This window comes from Rhinolophus hipposideros (assembly GCF_964194185.1).
Source record: "Rhinolophus hipposideros genome assembly, chromosome: 12".
Classification (NCBI taxonomy): domain Eukaryota; kingdom Metazoa; phylum Chordata; class Mammalia; order Chiroptera; family Rhinolophidae; genus Rhinolophus; species Rhinolophus hipposideros.
In genome coordinates this window covers 24,055,948-24,077,103 of record NC_138058.1, presented here as the reverse complement: position 1 = coordinate 24,077,103, position 21,156 = coordinate 24,055,948, and the positions used below count along the sequence as shown (strand labels likewise).

Sequence of the window (21,156 nt, the reverse complement as noted above, 5' to 3'; positions counted from 1 at the left end):
CTAGGCTAGGGCCCTGTGTATTCCCACCAGAACTGGGAATTTTGGCTTTCACACAGGGAGAAGCAGCTCCTGCTCCAGGCAGCTTGAGGCAAAGAAAAGAGAACAATGGGGAGTTGACCTACTCCCTCCTGTTCCTTTGCCAGCTGCCTTTATTCTTTTCATAGTTTTCTAGTGATGAAAGAAGCTAATAGTTTGCTAGAGATGTTTTTGTGAGGTGTAGCTCGTGTCCATAAGCCATGCCTGCTGACTGACCTAAATTATTAAACATGGAGCAAGATGAGCAGACAGGATTAAGTTTTATTGAACTGTAGTTACAAGTGGAAAAAAGTACCAACCTATTGCATGGAGAAGTAATATGTCAAAGCTATAAAAACTAAAATGTTTATGTATATACAAAATATAAATGACATATACTGTGAAAATTATAGTGATCAATTTACAACAACAAAAATTACCATTGTAGTTTTCTAGCTTGTTTGATTAATCAAGCACATTTACTCCTGAATCCATAACATTTCTACAATTTAATTTGAACGAAGTGATATTGAAAATTAGCCAAGTTTTAAAACTGAAATGCTAAGGGTAGACTGTTAGCTCTCCCAGTATTGATTCAGATGCAGATAGAGAATTTATACTTAAACTCAGGTGATGGTTCTGGATTAGTGAGCAGCTAAGTAATTCTGCTATCAGAAGTGATAGAGGTTTAGAGCTTTACCTCTTGGCAGTAACCCTTGGAAGGGAGCTCTGAGATTTAACTTAATAAACAGTTGATTGAGAGCTTTCTATGGACCAGTCACTTCTAGGCTCTGGGGATTGGAGAGACATTTAACTGTTGTGCTACTCTAAAAAATAGGAATAAAGAAAAAGCACCTGCATTTGTCATCTTGAGTAAATGTAGTAACTCTTACTAAATGATTTACTCAAGATTCAAATCCATAGTTTTGGAGAAGGTAAACGTCAGATGCATTGGGGCTATTAGGCACATACTAAATAAACATAGTTTGAGTTTGTTAATCGTGGATCAAAGATAAAGACTGATCGTAAGTTTACATGAGGAAAATGTTTGCTTCATGAGTAATGGGTTTTAATCTACCCCATTTGCGTCGAAGCATTCCTTTAAAGTACTATAGCCTAATATTGCAAAGTCATAATCTTCCAGAATTTGACATCATCTCTGCCTAACGTGCACTGTTCATGTGAATGGGAGTTTGACTTGGGGAATGAGGCCATTGAAAACTTGCAAGAAGGACCTAGCCAAATGCATCAGGAAATTTGATTCTGGGCATGAAAAACCAGTAATTAAAGGACCATTTTGTTGTTTTAACATTGTTTGCGATTTTACTCTAATGAGAACTAGTTTATTTTAAAAGCATATCCACTCAAATGTGTTGGTTCTTTCACTAACAGACTTTTGGAACAGGCTTTTCAATCTGGGAAAGTCCCAGTCAAACTTCTGGTAGAGCAAGACCCAAATGCCGGTGGTTTAAACTTTTCATACAACCCTTAGCAAACAGAATGAGATGAAGAGAAAAGATAGGACCTTTAAGCATTGCATAATATGCAAAATTGCAAAATATTTTCCAACCTTACTCTATTGAAGTACGAGTACTTTAAGAGTTCTTTCAAGATCATCTAGACAAAAATCTAACCTTTAAAAAAATTCTCAACTGATCACTTAAATAAAAATTGACTCTTGCCCCTTTATCTTAACTACAGCTTTGGGAGTCAAGCATTTTTTTCATTTCAAAAGAAATGTTATAATTGCAATGCTGGACTGTATTTGAAAATAAGGTATAACATTTAGCTTTAGTTGTTTTCATAACTACAAAGGGAAGGTGAGAGTTTTGCCCCTTAGTAGTCGTACTTTTCATCGACATCTTTTCTATCAAGTGGGATAATGACTCGGTCTGTCTGGTAAATAAGGAAACAAGCTCAGAGAAGTGCGGGCTGTGCCCCAGACCCTCACAGCGAAGACTAAACCATGCCCTACCTCTGTGCCCCATCTGGGGGACACTGTCCTAGAGGGTGGTCTCGCTGGCTCCTCTTCCATATATGTCCATGTCTGGGAAGTCACAGTCTGACTCCATTTCTATCTTCATCTGTGGCACCATGAACACGGGGCTCTGTGAGTAGTTGAAAGCAGGTGAAGCTGGACAGGAAATTTTGAAGTGCAAGGTGATGCTGAATGAGAAAAAAGAATAGCATGCTTTATTGAGTGTTTGGTGTTTTTCATGCTATTCCTCAGAGCAGGGCTCTAATGCAAGTTTCTCTTTGCTGAGGAACTCTTAACGTATCATAGGAACTAGCAGTATCCTATCTGCTTGGTCTTCAGCTGTCGCCATCACTAGTGTCACCCTGTTTTAACTTATTCCTCACATTGCTTCCAAAGTGAACTCTCTGGATCACAAATCCCTGATTCCCCTGCTTAAATTTTTCCATGGTTTCCCAGTGTTCAAAACATAGGTGGTGTGATCACAAAATATGGTGAATGTTTAAATAAAAAGAAATTTATTACAGTAAAAGACATTGCCATTAATCCCCCTCAAAATACTCTCCTTCACTTTCGACATGTTTATCCCATTGTTCTTGCCACTTTCTGAAGCAGTTCTGGAAGTCCTCTTTCGTGAGTGTGTTTCCTTCATCCTCCATCATGACCACACTCCGTGTCACATATCGCACTGGTACGGCAATTTCTGTCAAATGAAAACATTACTGTGTGTCCTCATCCACCTCATTCACCGGATCTGGCACCGTGTGACTTCTGGCTCTTCCCCAAAGTCAAAAAATTCAGGACATCGAGGCAGCCACAACAGCGCAACTAGACACTCACGAAGAGGACTTCTAGACTGCTTCAGAAAGAGGCAAGAAAGATGGGACAAGTGTGTTTGAAGCGAGGGGGAGTATTTTGAGGGGGATTAATGGCAAGGTGTCTTTTACTGTAATATTTTTTTTAAAAATTTAGACATTCACTGTATTTTGTGACCACACCTCATAGAATCCAAGCTCCTTAGCACGGCAAGACAGGGCCTCCTATGCTCACACTACTGTTTACTTGTAGTTTGCTCCATCCATCCCCGTCTTCATGTGCGTGTGTGTGTGTGTGTGTGTGTGTGTGTTTTCAAATGGTGTTTCCAGCCTTTGCTCACAGCCTGAAATGCCCTTTTCTCGTCTTCACTTTATCTGGCAGGCTCCTGTTTATCGTTCCAGATAAGGCAAATCCCTCCCTTGGGCTACTGTCTTTCCTCTTCTGTGTGCTCTCTTGTTCGAGGCACCAGGCGCTGTGTGTTTTTGTTACATGCCTGTCTTCTCTATCCCCAGGGATCATAAGCGCTGTGCCTGGTAGGTCCTGGCTGCTGAACGTGTGTTAAACTAGAGCACGTTGCTGAGCCTGTTTCTTCACTGAAACCGAATCCTGCTATGTAGTGGTCTCTGCTTCCATCTGCTTTCATAGATTTGGTAAAACACCCGTGGAGTTGGGAGGTGCAGTTGCCAGTTACCAAGTTTTCTACATTTCTGATCTTGTCCCATGCTTTGTATAATCGAACAGGGTTCTGGAAATGCCCTGTCATGGTCCAAATTCTCTCTCCACTGACTGAAATTAAGGCAATTAGAGATTCAATTTAGTATAGGCCATTTTAAAATGAAAATAAATCAGGATAGACAGACTGCTTTCTCCTAATACATTTGCATATAAAGATCAGCGACTTTATGGGCTTACGAGCCTTGGTTGGGGAGGTGTGATAAGAAGGCAGTCAGAGACCTAATTTGGACATGTGACACTCCTGGGCTAGAGCCGCCGTGGGCCCACTGCTCAGGGAGCCTTGTATTGGTGCTAAGTTTCTTCTCACCCTAGCATGGAATTAGAACTCTGACTTGTAACTCAGAAGATCCCGTACATGTTTCCTAAAATCTCTTGTGAGAGCACCATCTACGTCTGGAGGTTTATCTGCCTCTAGACCTTGGATAACTTGTGCTTTTATTGTCCTACCCAGTACAAAGTGATTCCTGCTCAGTTTAGGGTGCAGTGTAGGAGTAGGGCTTCCCCTACCATCTTCCCTGGTAGTTACTGAGGCCGGTGTTCTTGCCTCTGAAATGCTTTTTTCGATTTTTGAGTCCCCCTTATTTTCAACCATCAAGTAGTCCCACTTTCATCATGGATGGCTTCTCATTTAGAACAGGTGGGAATCACACTGTCAGCATGGGGGCTCCTGGAAACCAGATCTGAACTCCTTTCTGGACTGTTCTTATCTCCACTTAATCTTTGTTATTTAGTTAGCTTTCTTTGATAGCCTTTCTGACCTTTGCTAATTAACCATGCTGTTATTTTATTCCACAGAGTATTTAGATTACCAGGTGTTTTGATCCTTAGAATTCATTTAACTTTCAATAATTTATATACTTAAGTCATGTCTAATTTTCCTCTGTGTTTTCTTTTTTCAGTATTTACTTTCAATTTTCATTTTACCTAATATTTTATAATTCCCTTTTCTAAAGTGGAATACCATTGTGTGTTGAGATCATGTTATTACGCTAGTAAGAGGACAGATTTGTCACTGGACATCCAGTAATCAGGCCTGTCAGCCTTTCTCTCTGCAGTAGATCACAAAGGCCTTTTACTGAGACACTGAGTAGTCTTGGAGCTCCTAGTCCCTCAACCTTCCTGGCCATTTCTTAGTCTCTTATCCAACATCCAAGGAATTCACCTCACGGCTGTTACCTTCGGTCAAGGTCTGAGTCACTGAAGGAAGAATCAGAATGAGTAACTCCAACTGGAAGATCTTTTTCCTGGAAGGAAAATCAAGATGTCAGATGTGGAGCAGGTTAGAGGACTATACTGGAGAAGATCCTCTTTCCCTCGCCCATTGTTTCCTATTCTCTATCCCCATGGCCAACACTACACAGAGGAACACAGGGCCCTCACAGGGTTGGGAGGCTTCCAATTCGGTTATTCCTTCACCCAGGGGGCTCATAGCCAGGTTGGGCATGGGGGAGGCATAGGGAGGGCCAGGAAAGAAAGAGAAAGGAGGATGGAATTATACAAATAGGAAGGGGAAGAAGCGTGAGAAACTCAGAGGTACCTCTGATGGAGAATGTGATGGGAAGCCCTTCAAGGGCCGTTGGGGGCTGGCAGGATCCCTAATCTGGGTCTTTGAGGAAAGTGGCAAGATCTGTATTAGGAACAATGGACTCAGGTTGGGATCTCAAGCTGTGTTGTCTCCATGACAGTACCGTCCACCAATATGGAGCTGAGGCTGGGAGTGGGTAAAGGCAGCTATAGAACCCCCCAGCGTCTTCCTAAGCAATGCCTGATCCCCGCACCAGGCAGCCTCCTTCGCAGCAGGTGGAAGGTGCTTGTGATTCATACAGAATCACAGGCCAAAGAGTGCAACTTTCTGACTAATTTATAATCCAAATGCAGTGCTACCTGTTTCTCTAAAGGACAACTCAACTTAGATTTGAACTCTCAATCATCTCAACAACCACTAGAAAACATGGGAGGCTCAGCTGGTCATGTTTGGATTGAAGTGGTCTGAAACAATGCCAGGTGGTGCCACAGGCATCTGAGGGCACCAGGGGAAAGGAAGGAATGAGGGGTTTTGCCTAAACTAAAGTGAAGATTGATGGAGTCTGCAGGGTGGGTTTGGGGTTTCCATCTGGTTGGAGCTCCAGTCCTCGTGGACCAAGTCTCTGAACTCTGCCTAGTACAGGAGTGCTTCACATCAAAGACCACTGGATGCTCTGAATTAAAGGTAGATACTCCTCAAGGAAGAGATAAAGGATTAGTAGTAAGGAAGGGAGAGACACCGTATGTTTTACTTACTGGCAATGCAGTGGATATCGTTTTGGGGATCTGATTGGACACTTTCCATGGGAATCTTTATAACTGAGGGAGGAGGGAACTGGGGCTGGAGAGAAACAGTGGGAAAAGCTGATAAACACCACCAATACAACAGCTTTGGCTCTTTTGCCAAGATGGGAAACACATACATCCACAGTGTGCAAACTATCACCCCTTTACATTCCAGACTAAAAACGCGTGCTGCAAATACTCGGGCCCAATGAAGGGGCATCACACAGCCCGTTGTCCTCTTCTGGGACAATACTGTTACTCATCAGAACAGTTTCAACTGTCACAGTAACCAGTCATTTGGGAGTGAACCTCACACAGCCATTTAAAGACATGTGTAAAATAAATTTGTGTAAATTGGATCCTGTTTTTCCATCAAATATCGTGTAATCCAGAGATAATTTTTCCCGACCCTGGAATAGTCCCTGGCACATGGTAGCCACTGAAATATTTATTGAATGAATCAATGAAAGAATAAATATTTGTCTTTAAAAGGCACTTCGATTCTTGGTTTCTTTGTTCTCAGAACATATCTAGGGAAATCTAAGACATCAATGAAAAACATGTGAATGAATGGCGGGCCTCTTCCTTTCCTGGAAGACGACAGTAATTAAGGACCAAGGATGTTTTGGTCTCTCACTACTGTCAGAAGTTGGTTTAATTGCCACCAATCAGTCAACAAGGATTTACCTAAGAACAGCTTTGGTCTGCAAAAGGCAAGGTCACTAGGAGAACAATTTGTGGTTTTGGGTCAAATTGGGAGAATGAGAACCAGGCATGGGATTAGGAGATGTCATGGGCAGCTTAGTATATTGGAAATGATCAGATTCAAAGTCAGGAATGGTTTTCCTAATTCCCTCTAAGACATTTAGCTATAGGTCCATCGTGGGTGAATCATTTCCTTTTTGGCGAACTGATTCAACATCTGTAATGAGCACTTGAATGAGACAATTTTTTGCCTAACATTTTGTGATTTACTGTAAGTTGTAGACTAGCTTCTTGTCTGTTGACTCCCTGAGTGTTCTGGGGGTGGAATGGGGAGGAGACATGAGAGAAGGGAGGGGCAGTCAGGGCAACTGCAGGCATCTGGGGAATGTGGCCACCCTCCTTTCCGTGAGGAGACGTGCCTCTTCCCCCACCTCCTGGTACCCGAGGAGCAGGACCAAGCAAACCTTGTCCCCAGCCTTCCAGTCTGTCCAGAAGTCCAGTCTACTGCTGAGCCCCCATCAGGTCCCTCCCGCCAGCCTGCTCCATTCTTTGGAGGTCAGTCTTCAAAGCCTCCTCCATGATGAAGCCAGTCTCCGCCCCGTTCCCTCAGGGGACTGCACTGCTCTTGATTATGGCCTCAAGAGCCCACAGGAATAGGAAAGAGTGGACATGGTCAAGTTTTCCCTGGGTAGAGGGGCTCTTTCACTTTGGCCCATCCTGAGGATATTCACATAAACACATAAACTCTCAGCACCCCAGACCAAGAAAAGCAGAAGTCTCAGCTCATCCTGGGCTAGGTTGCTGCTGGCCACCTGAGAAGTCACCCCATTCCTGGCGTTGGTAGAAGTAGCGGGAGGGTCTCTTGGTCTCCCCACTAGGCCCGGGCCTCATATTGTCCCTACCTCCTCTTCATTGTCCTCATGGGCCCCTTTCCTTCTCTTTTTCTTCTTATCCGTCTCCTTTTTCTCCTTCTCTGGGAGGATGTTGTCAATCCAGGCCAGATCGTGCTGGGAGAAGATAAGGTCCAGCAGCCTTCGGACAATGATGAGGCCCAGGATCTGTGGTGAGAGTTCAGAGAAAATGGCAGACTCAAGGCCCCAAACTTGGGCACAGTTTTTCCTCCCTCAGTCAGCTGTGTTCAGGGACTTTTTCTGGTCAGTGTCTTTGGAGCCATATCAAAGTTCCCACAAACCATTATTCACCTCCTGCTCATCTTGGTTCCTCTCTGGCTTCCCTCAGTCGAGTGACAATGCCTATCAGTGACCCAGAAATGACAAGCCTGTGATAACTGAGGTGGGGATCCATGTGGAGACCATGGGCTGGAGAACTACAGTTATTCTTTAAATCAGTGCTCCTCAAACTTGAGTTTGCATCAAATCGCCTGGTAGGCTGTTAATGCACACACCGCTAGGTGCTGGGTGACTCTAATGAGTTGTTCACGGACATTGAACAACTCAACAACAAAAAACCAAACAACCCAATTAAAAAATGGTCAGAGGACCTGAAGAGACATTTCTTCCAAGGAGACATACAAATGGCCAAAAGATATATGGAAAATGCTCAACTTCACTAGCTATTAGGGAAATGCAAATCAAGCACAATGAGCTATCACCTCAGACCTGTTAAAAATGGCTATCATCAACAAGACAAACAATAACAAGTGCTGGAGATGCTGTGAAGAAAAAGGAACCCTCATACACTGTTGGTGGGAATGCAGACTGGTGCTGCCGTTATGGAAAACAGTATGGTGATTCCTCAAAAAATTAAGAATAGAATTACCATATGACCCAACAAGCTCTCCCCTGGGTATCTACCCAAAGAATCTGAAAAACTTATCCATAAAGATATATGTTCTCCGATGTTCATTGCAGCATTGTTTACGGTGGCCAAGACATGGAAACAACTAAAGTGTCCTTCAACAGATGATTGGATAAAGAAGATATGGTACATATACACAGTGGAATACTATTCTGCCATAAGAAAAGATGAAATATTGCCATTTGTGACAACAGGGATCGATCTTGAGATTATTATGTTAAGCAAAATAAGTCAGACACAAAAAGCCAAGAACCATATAACTTCACTCATATGTGGGATATAAAACTAAAAGCAGAGGGTAAGGGGGGTGGGGGGAGGGAGATGAGGGTAAGGGGGATCAAATATATGGTGATGGAAGGAGAACTGACTCTGGGTGGTGAACACACAATGGGATTTATAGTTGATGTAATACAGAATTGTACACCTGAAATTATGTAATTTCATTAACAATTGTCACCCCAATAAATAAATTAAAAAAAAAACAACTAAAAGCAACAAAGGAACAAGACAAACAAAGAAACAAAACTCACAGACACAGACAACAGTTTAGTGGTTACCAGAGGGTAGAAGAGGGTAAAGGGGGTCAAATATATGGTGATGGAAGGAGAACTGACTCTGGGTGGTGGTGAGCGCACAATGTGATACATAGATGAAGTATTATAGAAATTATTATAAAATTACTTAAAACCTATGTAATTTTACTAACCATTATCACCCTAATCAATTTAATAAAAATAAGTAAATAAATGGGAAAAGAAAAGAAAAAAATCACTGACATAGTGCCCTCTCAGGAGGCCCCATTTCAAATTCTACCCCCGTGTCTTCACTTTGGCTCCATCTCCAGCTTTGGGGCGCACCCAGGGCTTTCCCCGAGTGTTAGTTCTCAGGCTCCACTACGCCCCAGCAGGGGCCTGGGGCCACTTCCCTCTGGTGGGGTTATCTAGGGGCCAGATGCAACCTATTGTCGGTTTTTTTCTTCTTTTCACTTTTTATTTTGGAATACTTTTACATTTACATAAAATTTGCAAGAATAGTCAAAGAACTCTCATGTACTTCCCTCAGCTTCACCAAACATTATATTAACGACATTGGACTTTGAAGTTCTCGATCTCTGATTTTAGTTCTCCCCCTCCTCATTTATCCTTTCAAATTCAGTTAGTTTGAGTGGTGAAAGGATTTATATTGAACACAGATCGACTTCTGCACTCGGTCTGAATTTCAGCAGTGGGGACCTCAGTCTCCTTGTTGCATTTGCCCAGCTTCTCCATCCTACCCCAGAGTGCGTGTGTGGGAGGGGGGTGAGTGGCTTCTGTATTCTCCCTGAGCTGCCCCACCTTAGCTGGGTAGAGCTGGGAGTGCTGAGCTGTTTCTGCAAGTTCTGCCCACCACACAGACCTTCTCCTCCTTCCCTCTTCTCCATTTCCTCTGCCCCATCTAGTTTGGACTCACAACCCCAGTCTTGTTCTGTCCCTGCCTCTGTGACTCTGAGAGAGTCAGGCCATCAAGAGGCAAAGCGAGGATGGACCTCCCCTTGGACATCTGCCCAGGATGAGTCCATGGAGCAGGAGAGGGAAGCCGGCCCCACCTTACCATGACAGGGAAGATGATGGCAGCCATGGTGGACTTAAGGATCCAGAGCACCGCCAGGCAGAGTATCTGCACGAGGGTGAAGAGGTGAATCCGGCGCAGGGGCACGTGCCGCAGGAAGGCATGGTCCGGCTGGTGCTTGGCTGGCATCAGGAAGAGCTTGCAGCGTTCCCAGAACTGGCAAGGACAGCTCGAGTCTCAGCCAGGCCATGGGGACCCAGGTGGCCCTGCTGGGGGCTTGGGATGGCGGGGAAGGGGTGCTGCGATGGGTTCTCATAGAGGGGAGCCCCTGGTCAGGCCATAAGGATGTACAGGAAGGAGACTGGAGGGATAGGAGGACATATAGTGAGATCTTAGGGGAGGGGGCTTGAGCCCTCGGTGAGGCTAAAACTGGCCGCAAGTGAACAATATCCACAGTCAAGGAAAATGCAACTTAATTGGCACACAAACAATCCGAGACATGCCAGTGTATCATGGTAAATAAAGAACAAAACAAAATATTTTCTTCTGCCAGAGTTGCCTTAGAGAAAAGAGAGATGTAGCTAAATGCTTGCTGGAGTCAGCCTGATCTGGGCTTTGAATTCTGAGCCTCAGTTTCCTCATCTATACAATAGGTATCAGAGGACCTACTTATACAGATTTAATTACATAACACCCATAAAGTGCCTGATAGAGTTAGTTTACTTGGCACATACTAAATGGCAGTGTCATTACTCTTCCATCGAACTGGGAAAGGCAGCACGTGGGGTCTTGATGACCCGGAAGCAGATTTGGAGGGCTGACTCCATCTCATCAGCTTGAGGAAGGAAAAGCCTTACCTGGATGCCATTCAGGGAGGCCACGCCCATGTAGAGGAAGACTCCATAGAGCACGGGCATGGGGATGTACTGAAATAAGAGAGGGAAGCAAAACTCTTGGCCACCTTGTTCTGTATGACAGTGTCAGCCTGGCCTGCCTCTGCTGTACCCAAGCAGCAAAGGAACTGGATGTTTGGAGGAATTGAGGGTCTCAGAGCAGATCTGGAGCCAAAGTGTCCGTGGAGAGGGAGAGGGTCCCTGGGGCTCTCCTGCCATCTTCATAAGCTGGGGTAGTTAGCGCAGGGCGCAGCTGCTCTCCCACCTGGTCCCCCACTTGGGGCCCTGAAGAAGCCCCAAAACAAAACTTCAGGGTTTGGGACAGACTGGGAATCTGCAGAGCTGACTGTGAACGTCATTAATGCTGCCCATCAGTTGCGTGGCCACTTCACCCCCAGTGCCGTCATCTGGCAAAATAACCAAAGGTTTGCAAATGGGCCATAGAAGGACTGAAGATTACCACTGATTCTCTAACAATAAATGTCACTGTGTCTAAATTAGTACAACCATCCTGAGAGAGAGAGAGAGATTTCATTCCTTGCTGCTCAAAGTGTCATCTTTGGCCCTGTGAGTTTATTGAAAATGCAGAATTTGGGGTCCCACCCAAACCTACTGAGTCAGTATCTTTAACAAGATTCAGGTGATTTTATATACATTAAAATTTAAGAAGCCTTAGAACAGAACTCCACTGGGGGAATTGGTACAAAGACAGGTATAGTTAGTAACTGATATAGAAACATTAATAGAAACACTAGTCACTAGGATCCAATTTGCTCTAAAATTTGTAGCATCAGGGGGACCGCTCCTCTGTTGGCTACATAAACAAGAATTAAAGATTTCAACTAAAGCATGGTCTTAGGTAAACAGCTCTCCAGTGCAAGTTCTCTGAGTCTAGTACTCAGCTATGCCTAATTTGAGCAAACTTACTTTTGCAAAAAGTTGAACAAACTTTATAGAAAATGTTCTTGATTGGAAATAAATGCTGCAATTAAATCTAAGATGTCAGATTTGTATTAAGTTATATTTTTCTTGAAGTGGCTATACCAAATATCTCTTCCTTGACCTAAAATCAATCTAGTATTTAAATCAGAATCGTAAATCTTATGATCAAGAAATCTATATGGGTCTTCTCTGCTGTAAAATTTACCAAATAGATTGAGGAAAGAGTGAAGATGGGGGAGAAATGGAGTCATTTTAACCAAGCTGCTAAAATAATTAACATTATGAAAGTTGAGGTATGAGGAAAGACTTCATTCTTGTTCTAACTAGCATGGAATTTAAACTTTTTTTTGAACTTTCAGGTCCTGCGTCAATGCCTGGATATACATCTGGACCTCCAGGTAGCCCTATAATTACCCCCTGAAAAACTCATGCATACATCCACCTGACATCCATTATCCAGACCACTGTATGTGACCAGACCTCCTGACACCCATCTCTGGACCACCTGGCATCCATCATCCTGACTGCCTGACATCTGATTGATAACCATCCTGGAACAATCCTAAGGCTAAGAATGCGGGACTGATTAATCTCAAGAATGTACTTTTTACAATAAGAACTTTTTACCTTACTTTCTTCTTTGGAACACGTCTGGGTTTTTGCCTAGCTGTGTTCCCATATTACAGACTCCAAATCCTTGAATAAATCTCTATCATTTATTTCTAGTAAAAGGCTCCAGATTATTTTTAAGTTTGTGGAACAGATTAATTCACCAATTAACTAAAATATTATATTTTTTCCACTCTTATTGTAAAAGAACATGGGCAGGATTTTTCAAATCCTTTTGTGATTAAATGCAAAAACAGTATCAGAGCATTTGGAGCTATGTGGACCCATGGAAAGTTTTCTAAGATGGTAAGAGTAATAATTAACATCTCCCCATATATGACGTCTTACCCTATTAAGAGAGTCCATTTATTTTTATAAGGCACATAAATTAATGCAGAAATACAATCCACAACTTGGGAAAGTTACAAACATTTGAGCCAAGAAGTACAGCAGAAAAAAGTTTCCATTACTGCTTAAAATAGAAAACTATTACATATCATCCGAAAATGAGCAATGTGACCACATATCATTTAAAGGATGACCCTCGAAGCCTTTGGCAATGTCAAATCTGAGTCACAGAACTATTTTCATTTTGATTATTTTATTTAAGTATACTCTGTGGGCATACTATTTAAATTCAGAAAATAGACAATATTAGTGCCCAAACAAAAGTTTACTAAAATCAGACATGTCAAGCATATGAGTACAAAAGCCTAGAAAATGTATGCTTATAATAAATGCACCCATAAGATAATTGAACACATTGTCAATGGAACTAAAGGAGGAAAACTGCAGCAGAATTTTCTAACGGCTTTGTGTTCTATTCAGATACTAATAAGAGCTAATGTTAAAAAACTAAATCCCCGAACATACCCAATAGCCAGGGCATGCCTGGGATTGCCTGAGCTCTCTCTCAGTATTTCCTGCAGCTTTGGGCCCCTAAAGTAGGATGTTCTTAGATTTCAGCTTTTTTATGCAAATGATTTCTGTTAAACACTGTCAGGATTGACCTGCACAATGATTCTTTGTAACCCTCTCCACAAAATTAAATATTCTCTGGCCGTTTAAAATACACTTTTAAATAAACAAAATGTCTGCCCACCTATGCGTGATCTGTTTTCTGCACAATTGAAATATCCTTTAAAAAATATCTAGCCTCAAACCTACTGTGTGGGTGTGCCCAGCACCAGTTCTCAAGCTAGAAATATTTTCCATTGTAAATGAATCAATTAACACCATGGTTCTTCAGTCTTTGTTTTTCACGAGGTCATCCCTGAATGAGTTGTTTTGAGATATTCAAAGGGAGAAAATATCTGCAAAAGACTGGGGCAACTCCAACTAAGATTAATTCAAAAAAAGGAAGAAAGCCTTTGTAGGCATTGGTTATGAAAAAGGGGCCATTGATGGGTGTTATGGGCTGAATTTTGGCTCCCCAAATTCATATGTTGAAGTCCTAACCCTCTGTACCTCAGAATGTGATTGACTTTGGAGACAGGGTCTATAAAAGAGGGAATTAAGGTCAAATGAGGTCACGCGGGAGGGCCCTAATTCAATATGACTGGTGTCCTTAGAAGAAGAAGTGTTAGGACACACATGTGCCAACACAGAGCAAAGCCCATGAGGACACGAAGAAGGGAGCCATACACAAGCCAAAGAGAGAGGCCTCAGAAGAAAGCAAAACTGCCAACACTCTGGTCTTGGATTTCTAGCCTCCAGATCTGTGAATGTGTCTGTTGTTGAAGCCACAGTCTGTGGTATGTATTTTGTTATGGCAGCAAACAAATACAACACGTGAGTGACTGGAATGGAGAGAGGCAGAAACCTGAGCAGAGAGAGACCTTTCTGGGGACACACGCTCCTAAGGTACTCCCATTTCATTTCGCCTCTTCCAGCTTTTGTAGGGACACAAGCAAGAGGAGCTTCAGACAGTGGAGAAAAGTCACTTATGTGCCTAAGACATGCCACACAGACAAGCAGAAAACAGGCCCCCAGAACGCATACTAGCACGGATGCGTGCGACTTCCCTGCTGCAAGTTTTAAACTTCAGAAAACGGGTGAGCCAGGAGGCCTCTCGTGAGCCATAAACACACCAAGGTGGAATCACCAGTTCAGGGAGCTCCTGATCTAAGCAAAGATGGAGCTTGGCAGAACTTTCTGAGGTAAGTGTTTCCCAGAAAGGTGAAAGTGGACCCTGGGAGGGGTGGAAAGAGCAGTAAGGACTGCCTGCTGTTGATAATAAACAATGCAATATTCCAAAAAACAATGATGATAATGAAACATCTCTTTAGCCTAATAGGATTCTGCCTTTTTAGGGGCCATGTGGAGAGCCTGTCCCCACCTCTGAGGTATCGGGCCAGGGCTTTCTCAGGTAGATGGGGACCTGGGGACCTGGGGGCTGGTACCAAGTCTCACCTTCAGGACAGGAGCCAGGAAGACGGAGATCCCTGTCAGGACGAAGACGATAGTGCCCGTCACTCTCTGTTCCCTGGCAGAAAGGAGCACAGTCAGGGGGACAGTCGGGGGCATTACGAGATGCTCCAGGACCACTCCAGCCTCCGGCCCTCTGTGGGCACCTAAAGGCTTGTCCGAGGCCCTAGCCTCTGCCTTTCTCCCCGACTCCAGAGAGAAAGCCGGTCGCCAGAGGCTCAGCTGACCGGCACATGGGAGAGAGGGAGCCCCAACAGAGGTGAAGGAGTTTTGTAGGGGTGTTTGGGAGGTTGTCCAGGGCAGGGGCTAATAGCAGGGGTGCTTGAGCCAGACCAACTTGGGGGTGGCTCTGCCACTTACTAGTTGTGTAGCACCAGGCAAGGCCCTAAATGTCTTCACCCCAGTAGAAGAGAGATAATGGCACCTACTTGGAGAGTGGGCTGTTGTGAGTGTGAAATGGGATATAAAGTGCTTATTATCTCTGCCCTTTGATTATAATAAGCTCCCATGTTTGTAGGACACGACTAATGAGGATTTGGAAGGGGGCCTGGCTGTTGGCAGAGTAGGTCTGAGGCGTGGGAGAGCAGGTGTGTTTTCCTTCATGCCCAGGCCCAGACACAATGCAAGCAGGTGGGAAGAGCTGGGGGCTCTAGGACAGACTGCTCAAGGACAAAGCCATCTGGGGCTCAGGGGTCTGGGAGGGGACCCTGCCCTGACCAGACAAGTCTCGCCTGGGGCAGCTGGGCAGCCCAGGTCTCCTGAGGCAGTGGGGAGAAGCTCTTAGGACAACCACTTCTGAGAATGCCAGGCCTGGTATGGGCTCATCTCGGACCCCCTAAAGGGTGGAAGATGTGCTTCTCTGTCTGAAACAGGTCAGGGACCTGACGTGGGTGTGAGAGGAGGGGCAAGTGAGGGAACAGAGGTGACAGGCCATGGGCCACACTCCGGGGGTGGGAGTGATCTTGAAAGGCTTTCTGGAGAAATGGAGATTGAGCAGGACCGAAAGCCACAGGAGGGCTTTGGGGGACAGTCGCCGCAGAGCTTCTTGAAGAGGACACAAAGGGGCAGGTCAGAAGTGGCATGTGGGGCTCCTGAGTGGCCTGTGTAGGTGAGAGGCGAGAGCGTGCTTATGGGCAAAGGTGGTGTCCTATTTGGAACCTTTTAGGAAAAAAGCACCACTTAGAACTGCATTTTCACCTCCCTCCTCCCTCACTTCCGGAATATTCCTCCTACCCATGTGGTTCCTGGGCTGTCAGAGCAGGGGCCCTTTCACCCAAACACCTTGAAGGTAAGAAAACCTGCTTCCCCTCCCTCAACCTGACCACTCCTGCTCAGGTGGACCCCAGGCCCGGATCCCGACCTACCTGACCCCCAGGAACTGGGGTTGCTCCCCAGGGGCGCTGGTCTCCGTTTCCATCTTGAGGCTGTCGATGTGGGCGATGGAGATGACCGTGGCGGCCACGTACCAGGGGAGCCCCATGCAGGAGCACAGGGCCAGAAGGATGCCCACCCAGAACAGGTCCAGGTGGTAGCCAGCAGCCTTCTGCAGGGGCGGCAGGAGAGGAGAAGCTGTCTAGAAGCCTGTTGCTGACCATATATTGGGGTGGGGTAGGTTACGCAGAAATCTTCCCCAAAGCAGCCATTTTGTGGAACATGGTTCAAGGGCTCCCCTTGGCCTTCTAGAGAGTACTCTGAGGGGCCATCACCCTGAGGTGCTCAGGCCTCACCAACCCCAGGGCTTGGTGAGCCAGGGTAGAAACACAGGTGAGGGAGAGGGGTGTTCAGGCTTGGAGAGGCCCTGGGCTTGGGTCCTTGGGAAGAAGGACGCTACCAGTGGCCACAATATATCTGCAGTTCCTGAATGAGGGACTTGGCTGGGGCAGGCCCTAGAGCAAGCCTCGAGGCTTCCAGAATGGGATGGGGGAGAGGGTAGCCCGAATGCCCAGCCTCAGAGGCAGGGTGGGGAGCTGCAGAGACCAGGAGGGCTAAGGATGCCTGTGCCTCGTGGTTCTGGATCTGCTCAGACTCCCAAGGTCACTGTCAGGAGGTACAGAGCTGGAGGGTCTCTTTAGAAGTAACAAGATGCCCAGTGGCTCACCCTGGGCTTGGTCCTGGTCCGTGGATCAAGTCACCCTGGCCCTGGTGGCCTTACTGCAACTGGAAGTCACATTTCCACACACACACCAGAAATCCAGTCCTCTGGACTCATATTTTGCTTCACAAATGGCCCCAAATTTTGATAGACGTACCATCTCCCTTCTTTGTTCCTTCTGAATTGTGGGAGGAAAGAGGTAGTGCTTCTGCTCTGAGCACCAGCCTTACCTTCAGCTTGTTTTCCTTCCTGTTGACGATAACGGCTGTGATCTGCTGGTCCATGAAGATCAGGATGGTCACCAGCAGGGCGGGCAGGATGCTTGCCAGGTACACCCACCATGGGTTCTTCCCGAAGGGGGCCACAAACCAGCCTCTGTCTGGCCGCGTGGGCTGCATGGAGCAAACGGAGAGGGCCCTTTCCTCTCTCCCTTATCCCAATGCACTTGCTGCCCAGGGCCCCACTCTCCCCACCTTCCTGCCTTTCCCGCAACTGGGGTACTTTTCAAATGCAATCCTTTCCCTTAAAGACATTGGCGCCTGCAACTTTAGAACAAAGAGACCCAAGGCAGACAGACTTGGCCAGGGTGCAGTGTCTGCAGAACTGAGATCATTTGTGGCAGCCGCCTGGGATCGCCTGGGAAACAGGGTGGTGCAGTCCGAGGGCGTTTGAAGGAAAGCTTGCGGTCACTCCATAATTGCAAACTAACAAGAAGCAGAAATGAGGCCCAAGAGGCAAGAATAAAGAATTTGATGGGCCCAGTGCCTGATGCTGCTGTCTCTCCCCTGTCACCTGTCTGGGGAGCATTTAGAATTGTTTGTAAATACCGAACATCAATTCAGCCTTGCATATTAAGGATAAAGGACCATCTGTGCAGGAGTTGGGCTGAAGGTCAGCTTTTGTTTTTGTTTTTTAAGAGAATGAGGTACTTTAATTTTCAAGGCCAACACCAGCTTTATGAGATGTGTTTAAGCTCCTTAGGAGAACCCTGAAGTAATACTTGGAAAGTCAAGCCCTCAAAAGGCAGGGAGGACGAGTTCTAGAACCTGTACCTCCCAGCCCAGTGGAGATGGGGGTGCTCCTTGTGAGGGAGCACAGCTGAAGCCTAGGTACAAGCAAATGGCACCAAGTCTGGACTAATGGGGAATTTGTGAAGCAGTGGTTCTCAAACGTAAGCAGGCCCCAGGCCCCCTTGTTAAGCAGAGCACTGGCCTCCACACCCACGTGGTGCTTCTGGTTCCACAGGTCTGGGCTGGAGCTGGGAATCTGCATTTCTAACAAGTTCCCAGGTGATGGTGTGATACTGGTCTGGGGACCACACTTTGAGAATCACTGTTCTACGGGGATCATTTTCAACAAATCCCAGGTGGCCCAGCTTGTAGACTGCCAGGAACCAGGGAATTGTAGACCCTCAAGTGGAAATCAAGGGGCTTCAGCTAAATTCCAGCATTATCCCCACCCCGTGGCTACACAGTGGGATTTCACTGTGAATATGTCCCCAACACACCACCTCAAAGGACAGCCCCTTGGAAGGCTGTTTTACACAGGAAGGGTGGAGCGGGCACAGAGAACCCACCCACATGGTCACTTGGCTGAGGGTGTGTGAAAGTGATCATTTCAGAGGGGAAAGGATCTGCAGCTGGTGGGCAGGCAAGCTAGTGTCCCGAGCAAACCTTGATGACACTGGGCACGTGCAGTTTGGGGGTTTCCAGCCCGAAACAGGCATCGATTCCACAGAACAGCAGGATGGAGAAGACAATGGAAAAGTCAGCTATCAGGGCCCGGACCTGCAGAAAGATGAGCAAGTGAGCAAAACTCCTGCCCGACTGCAGGCGGACCTGTCCTCAGGCAGCAAAGAGGAGAACGGGTAAGAGCTTAAGCTTTGAAGTCAGCCGACCTCGGCTCACATCCCCACTCTGCCCCTGCCGGCTGTGTGATCTCGGAGAAGCATGTCATCTCTTGGAGCCTCACTTTTCTCATCTGTAAAATGGAGATAATGATAGCACGTACCTCATAGGCATAAATGAGCTATGATGCATTCCAAGGGATTGCATTAGTCAAAGTGGGAATTGTTACAGGCCATGTGTCATGGCAGCCATCACTGATGATATTTTCTGGTATGACCAACTGAACTAAGTCACCCATCAGGGGTGGTGAGGGCAAGGGCTGAACTCTGAAGGAAATCTCAGCTCCTAGAAATGTGTGACAGATTGTTGCACTGCCACCCAAGCTGGGTGGGGGGAAGCCCCCAACTCTCCTGGGGACCCCTGGCTACTCTCAGACCTCCTGTTTACCAAGAGTCCTTCGCCTCTTGCTCCCCTGTTTCAGGAGGCCCATCCTAGGCCAGGCTCTGGAGTTCACCTTCCTCTCTGTCGTCCACACCATTGGCCTTCCACACCACTGGCTACCCTGCCACCTTTTCTCTGTCTCTTTAGAGACAGCAGTTTCCAGAGAACAACAGGGAAAGAAATCAGGAAGGGCAGGGGCAGGTTAAGGCACAATGAATTCGCTCCCTGTACCTCTTACTTTCAAACTGGTATTAGAATAACATCTAAAAACACATATAGTATAGAAAGCAAAGTCCCCCCACTTCACCTTTTCTCAGTCCAGCCCCCTTTCTGGATACTCCCATATGTCTACTTGACTTCAGTTGTTCTAGTGGTTTCCTCCATTCATTAATGAATATATTATACTTTTATATTTTGATTTACGAATTTAAGGCATTATCTATTGATGAGGATTTAGCTTACTCGCACTATCCCTGCTTTCCTCTTTCCCAATCTCTGAGGGTTATTATCATAATCCTGCTATGGGTTTCCTTTGCACTTTCAAGTTCTATAATCAAACCTCTCTTTCCACTAGCTTTTGCCGGGATCTGTCAGTGTCCATGATGGGAGGCTAGGCTGGCTGTAGCTTCCTTCCCATCGCCTTTCTCCTCCCCCAACCCCTTCCATTCTGTGGTTGCTCCACTTTGATCTTTACATTCTCTTCTGTAAACATGTCTTTTGGGTTTTATCTATAAGTGGATTCTAAAAGTTGAAAATCAATAACAGCTTTATCTTATTATGATCATTTAAAACACTGGTCACTACAGAACCAAGCAGTGTGCCAGGTTTATAATTGGCTCTCCTACAATATTCCCAGCATCCAGACCAAAACATGAGTAGGTTAACCCATATGAATTTGTCATTTTTTTGTAGGTCAAAACCATCAAATACACAACACATCCTCAAATAACGTCATTTCGTTCAAGGTTGTTTTGTTATAATGTTGATGACAAACAACATCGATTCCTGGCCAGGGCCACTGTCTGTGTGGAGTTAGGATGTTCTCCCCATGTCTGCCTGGGTTTTCTCCAGGGACTCCGGTTTCCTCCCACACCCCAAAGATGTGCATGTGAGGTGAACTGGCGTGTCTGCATTGTCCCCGTCTGAGGGAGTGTGGGTGTGTGTGAGGGGCCTGAGATGGAAGGGGGCCTGTCCAGGGTGGGTTCCACCTGGCACCCTGAGTTGCAAGGATCAGCTCCTGCCACCTGCCACCCTGAAATGGAATAAGCCCCTTGGAAAAGAATTACCTTACTTGCTTTTATTAATCGGTCTTAAATGTATATATAGTGCACATTTATTTCAATGTGTAGTATTATAAGTGTTTTGTTTCTTTATTTAGAAATTTGGTGATGTTTTTGCAACCAGAAATATGCTTGCTGTAGGAACTTAACTTTTGTTTCTACCAATTAGCTTGTGGTGAAGCTGATATTGTTAAAAGTAGTTTTGCTTCAAGTCGCAGTTTCCAAGAACTTATCTATGACGTTAAGTGAGGACTCATTGTAGGCAATTTCACATGGTCCAACCTAGCACAAAGAGGGATATAATAAACAGCTGTGAAGTTCCTTCCACCTAAAGAAATAGCAATGTGCCCGTTCAGTTGATGACTCTTCTATTGTACAGTGGCATCACTGTCCCTGCTCTCTAGAGACCCCCTGGTCTGAACTTGGAGTTTATTATTCCCATCTTTACACTTTTACTAAATATGTACATAACCCTAAGTGAAATATGATATTGTTTTACATCGTTGAAAATATTATATAAATGGTATCAAATTATCTGTAATCTTCTTTATAAGCAGCAATTTACTTTATTTGTTCAACATAATGTTTGTGATAGTTTTCCTTGTGGAGAGAGATAGCTCTAGTCTGTGTCTGCATTGCAGCCTAGTTTGTATGGTTGTTTTTCATGTATTTCTTTATTCTCCTGTTGATAGATGCATTTAGA

The 21,156-nt window shown here is 45.4% G+C and overlaps 1 protein-coding gene across 1 annotated transcript in view; it reads right to left on the bottom strand.

Moving 5' to 3' along the window:
• Positions 1 to 277: 277 nt before the first annotated feature.
• Positions 278 to 21,156, bottom strand: part of SLC4A5 (solute carrier family 4 member 5) — a 61,723-nt gene continuing 40,844 nt past the window's right edge. Inside the window, 9 exon segments of the mRNA XM_081069062.1 lie at positions 278 to 2,181; positions 4,718 to 4,785; positions 7,459 to 7,614; positions 9,965 to 10,138; positions 10,780 to 10,848; positions 14,779 to 14,851; positions 16,158 to 16,336; positions 17,116 to 17,277; positions 18,559 to 18,672. Coding sequence (XP_080925188.1) covers positions 2,019 to 2,181; positions 4,718 to 4,785; positions 7,459 to 7,614; positions 9,965 to 10,138; positions 10,780 to 10,848; positions 14,779 to 14,851; positions 16,158 to 16,336; positions 17,116 to 17,277; positions 18,559 to 18,672 — 1,158 coding nt within the window. The 3' untranslated portion in view covers positions 278 to 2,018.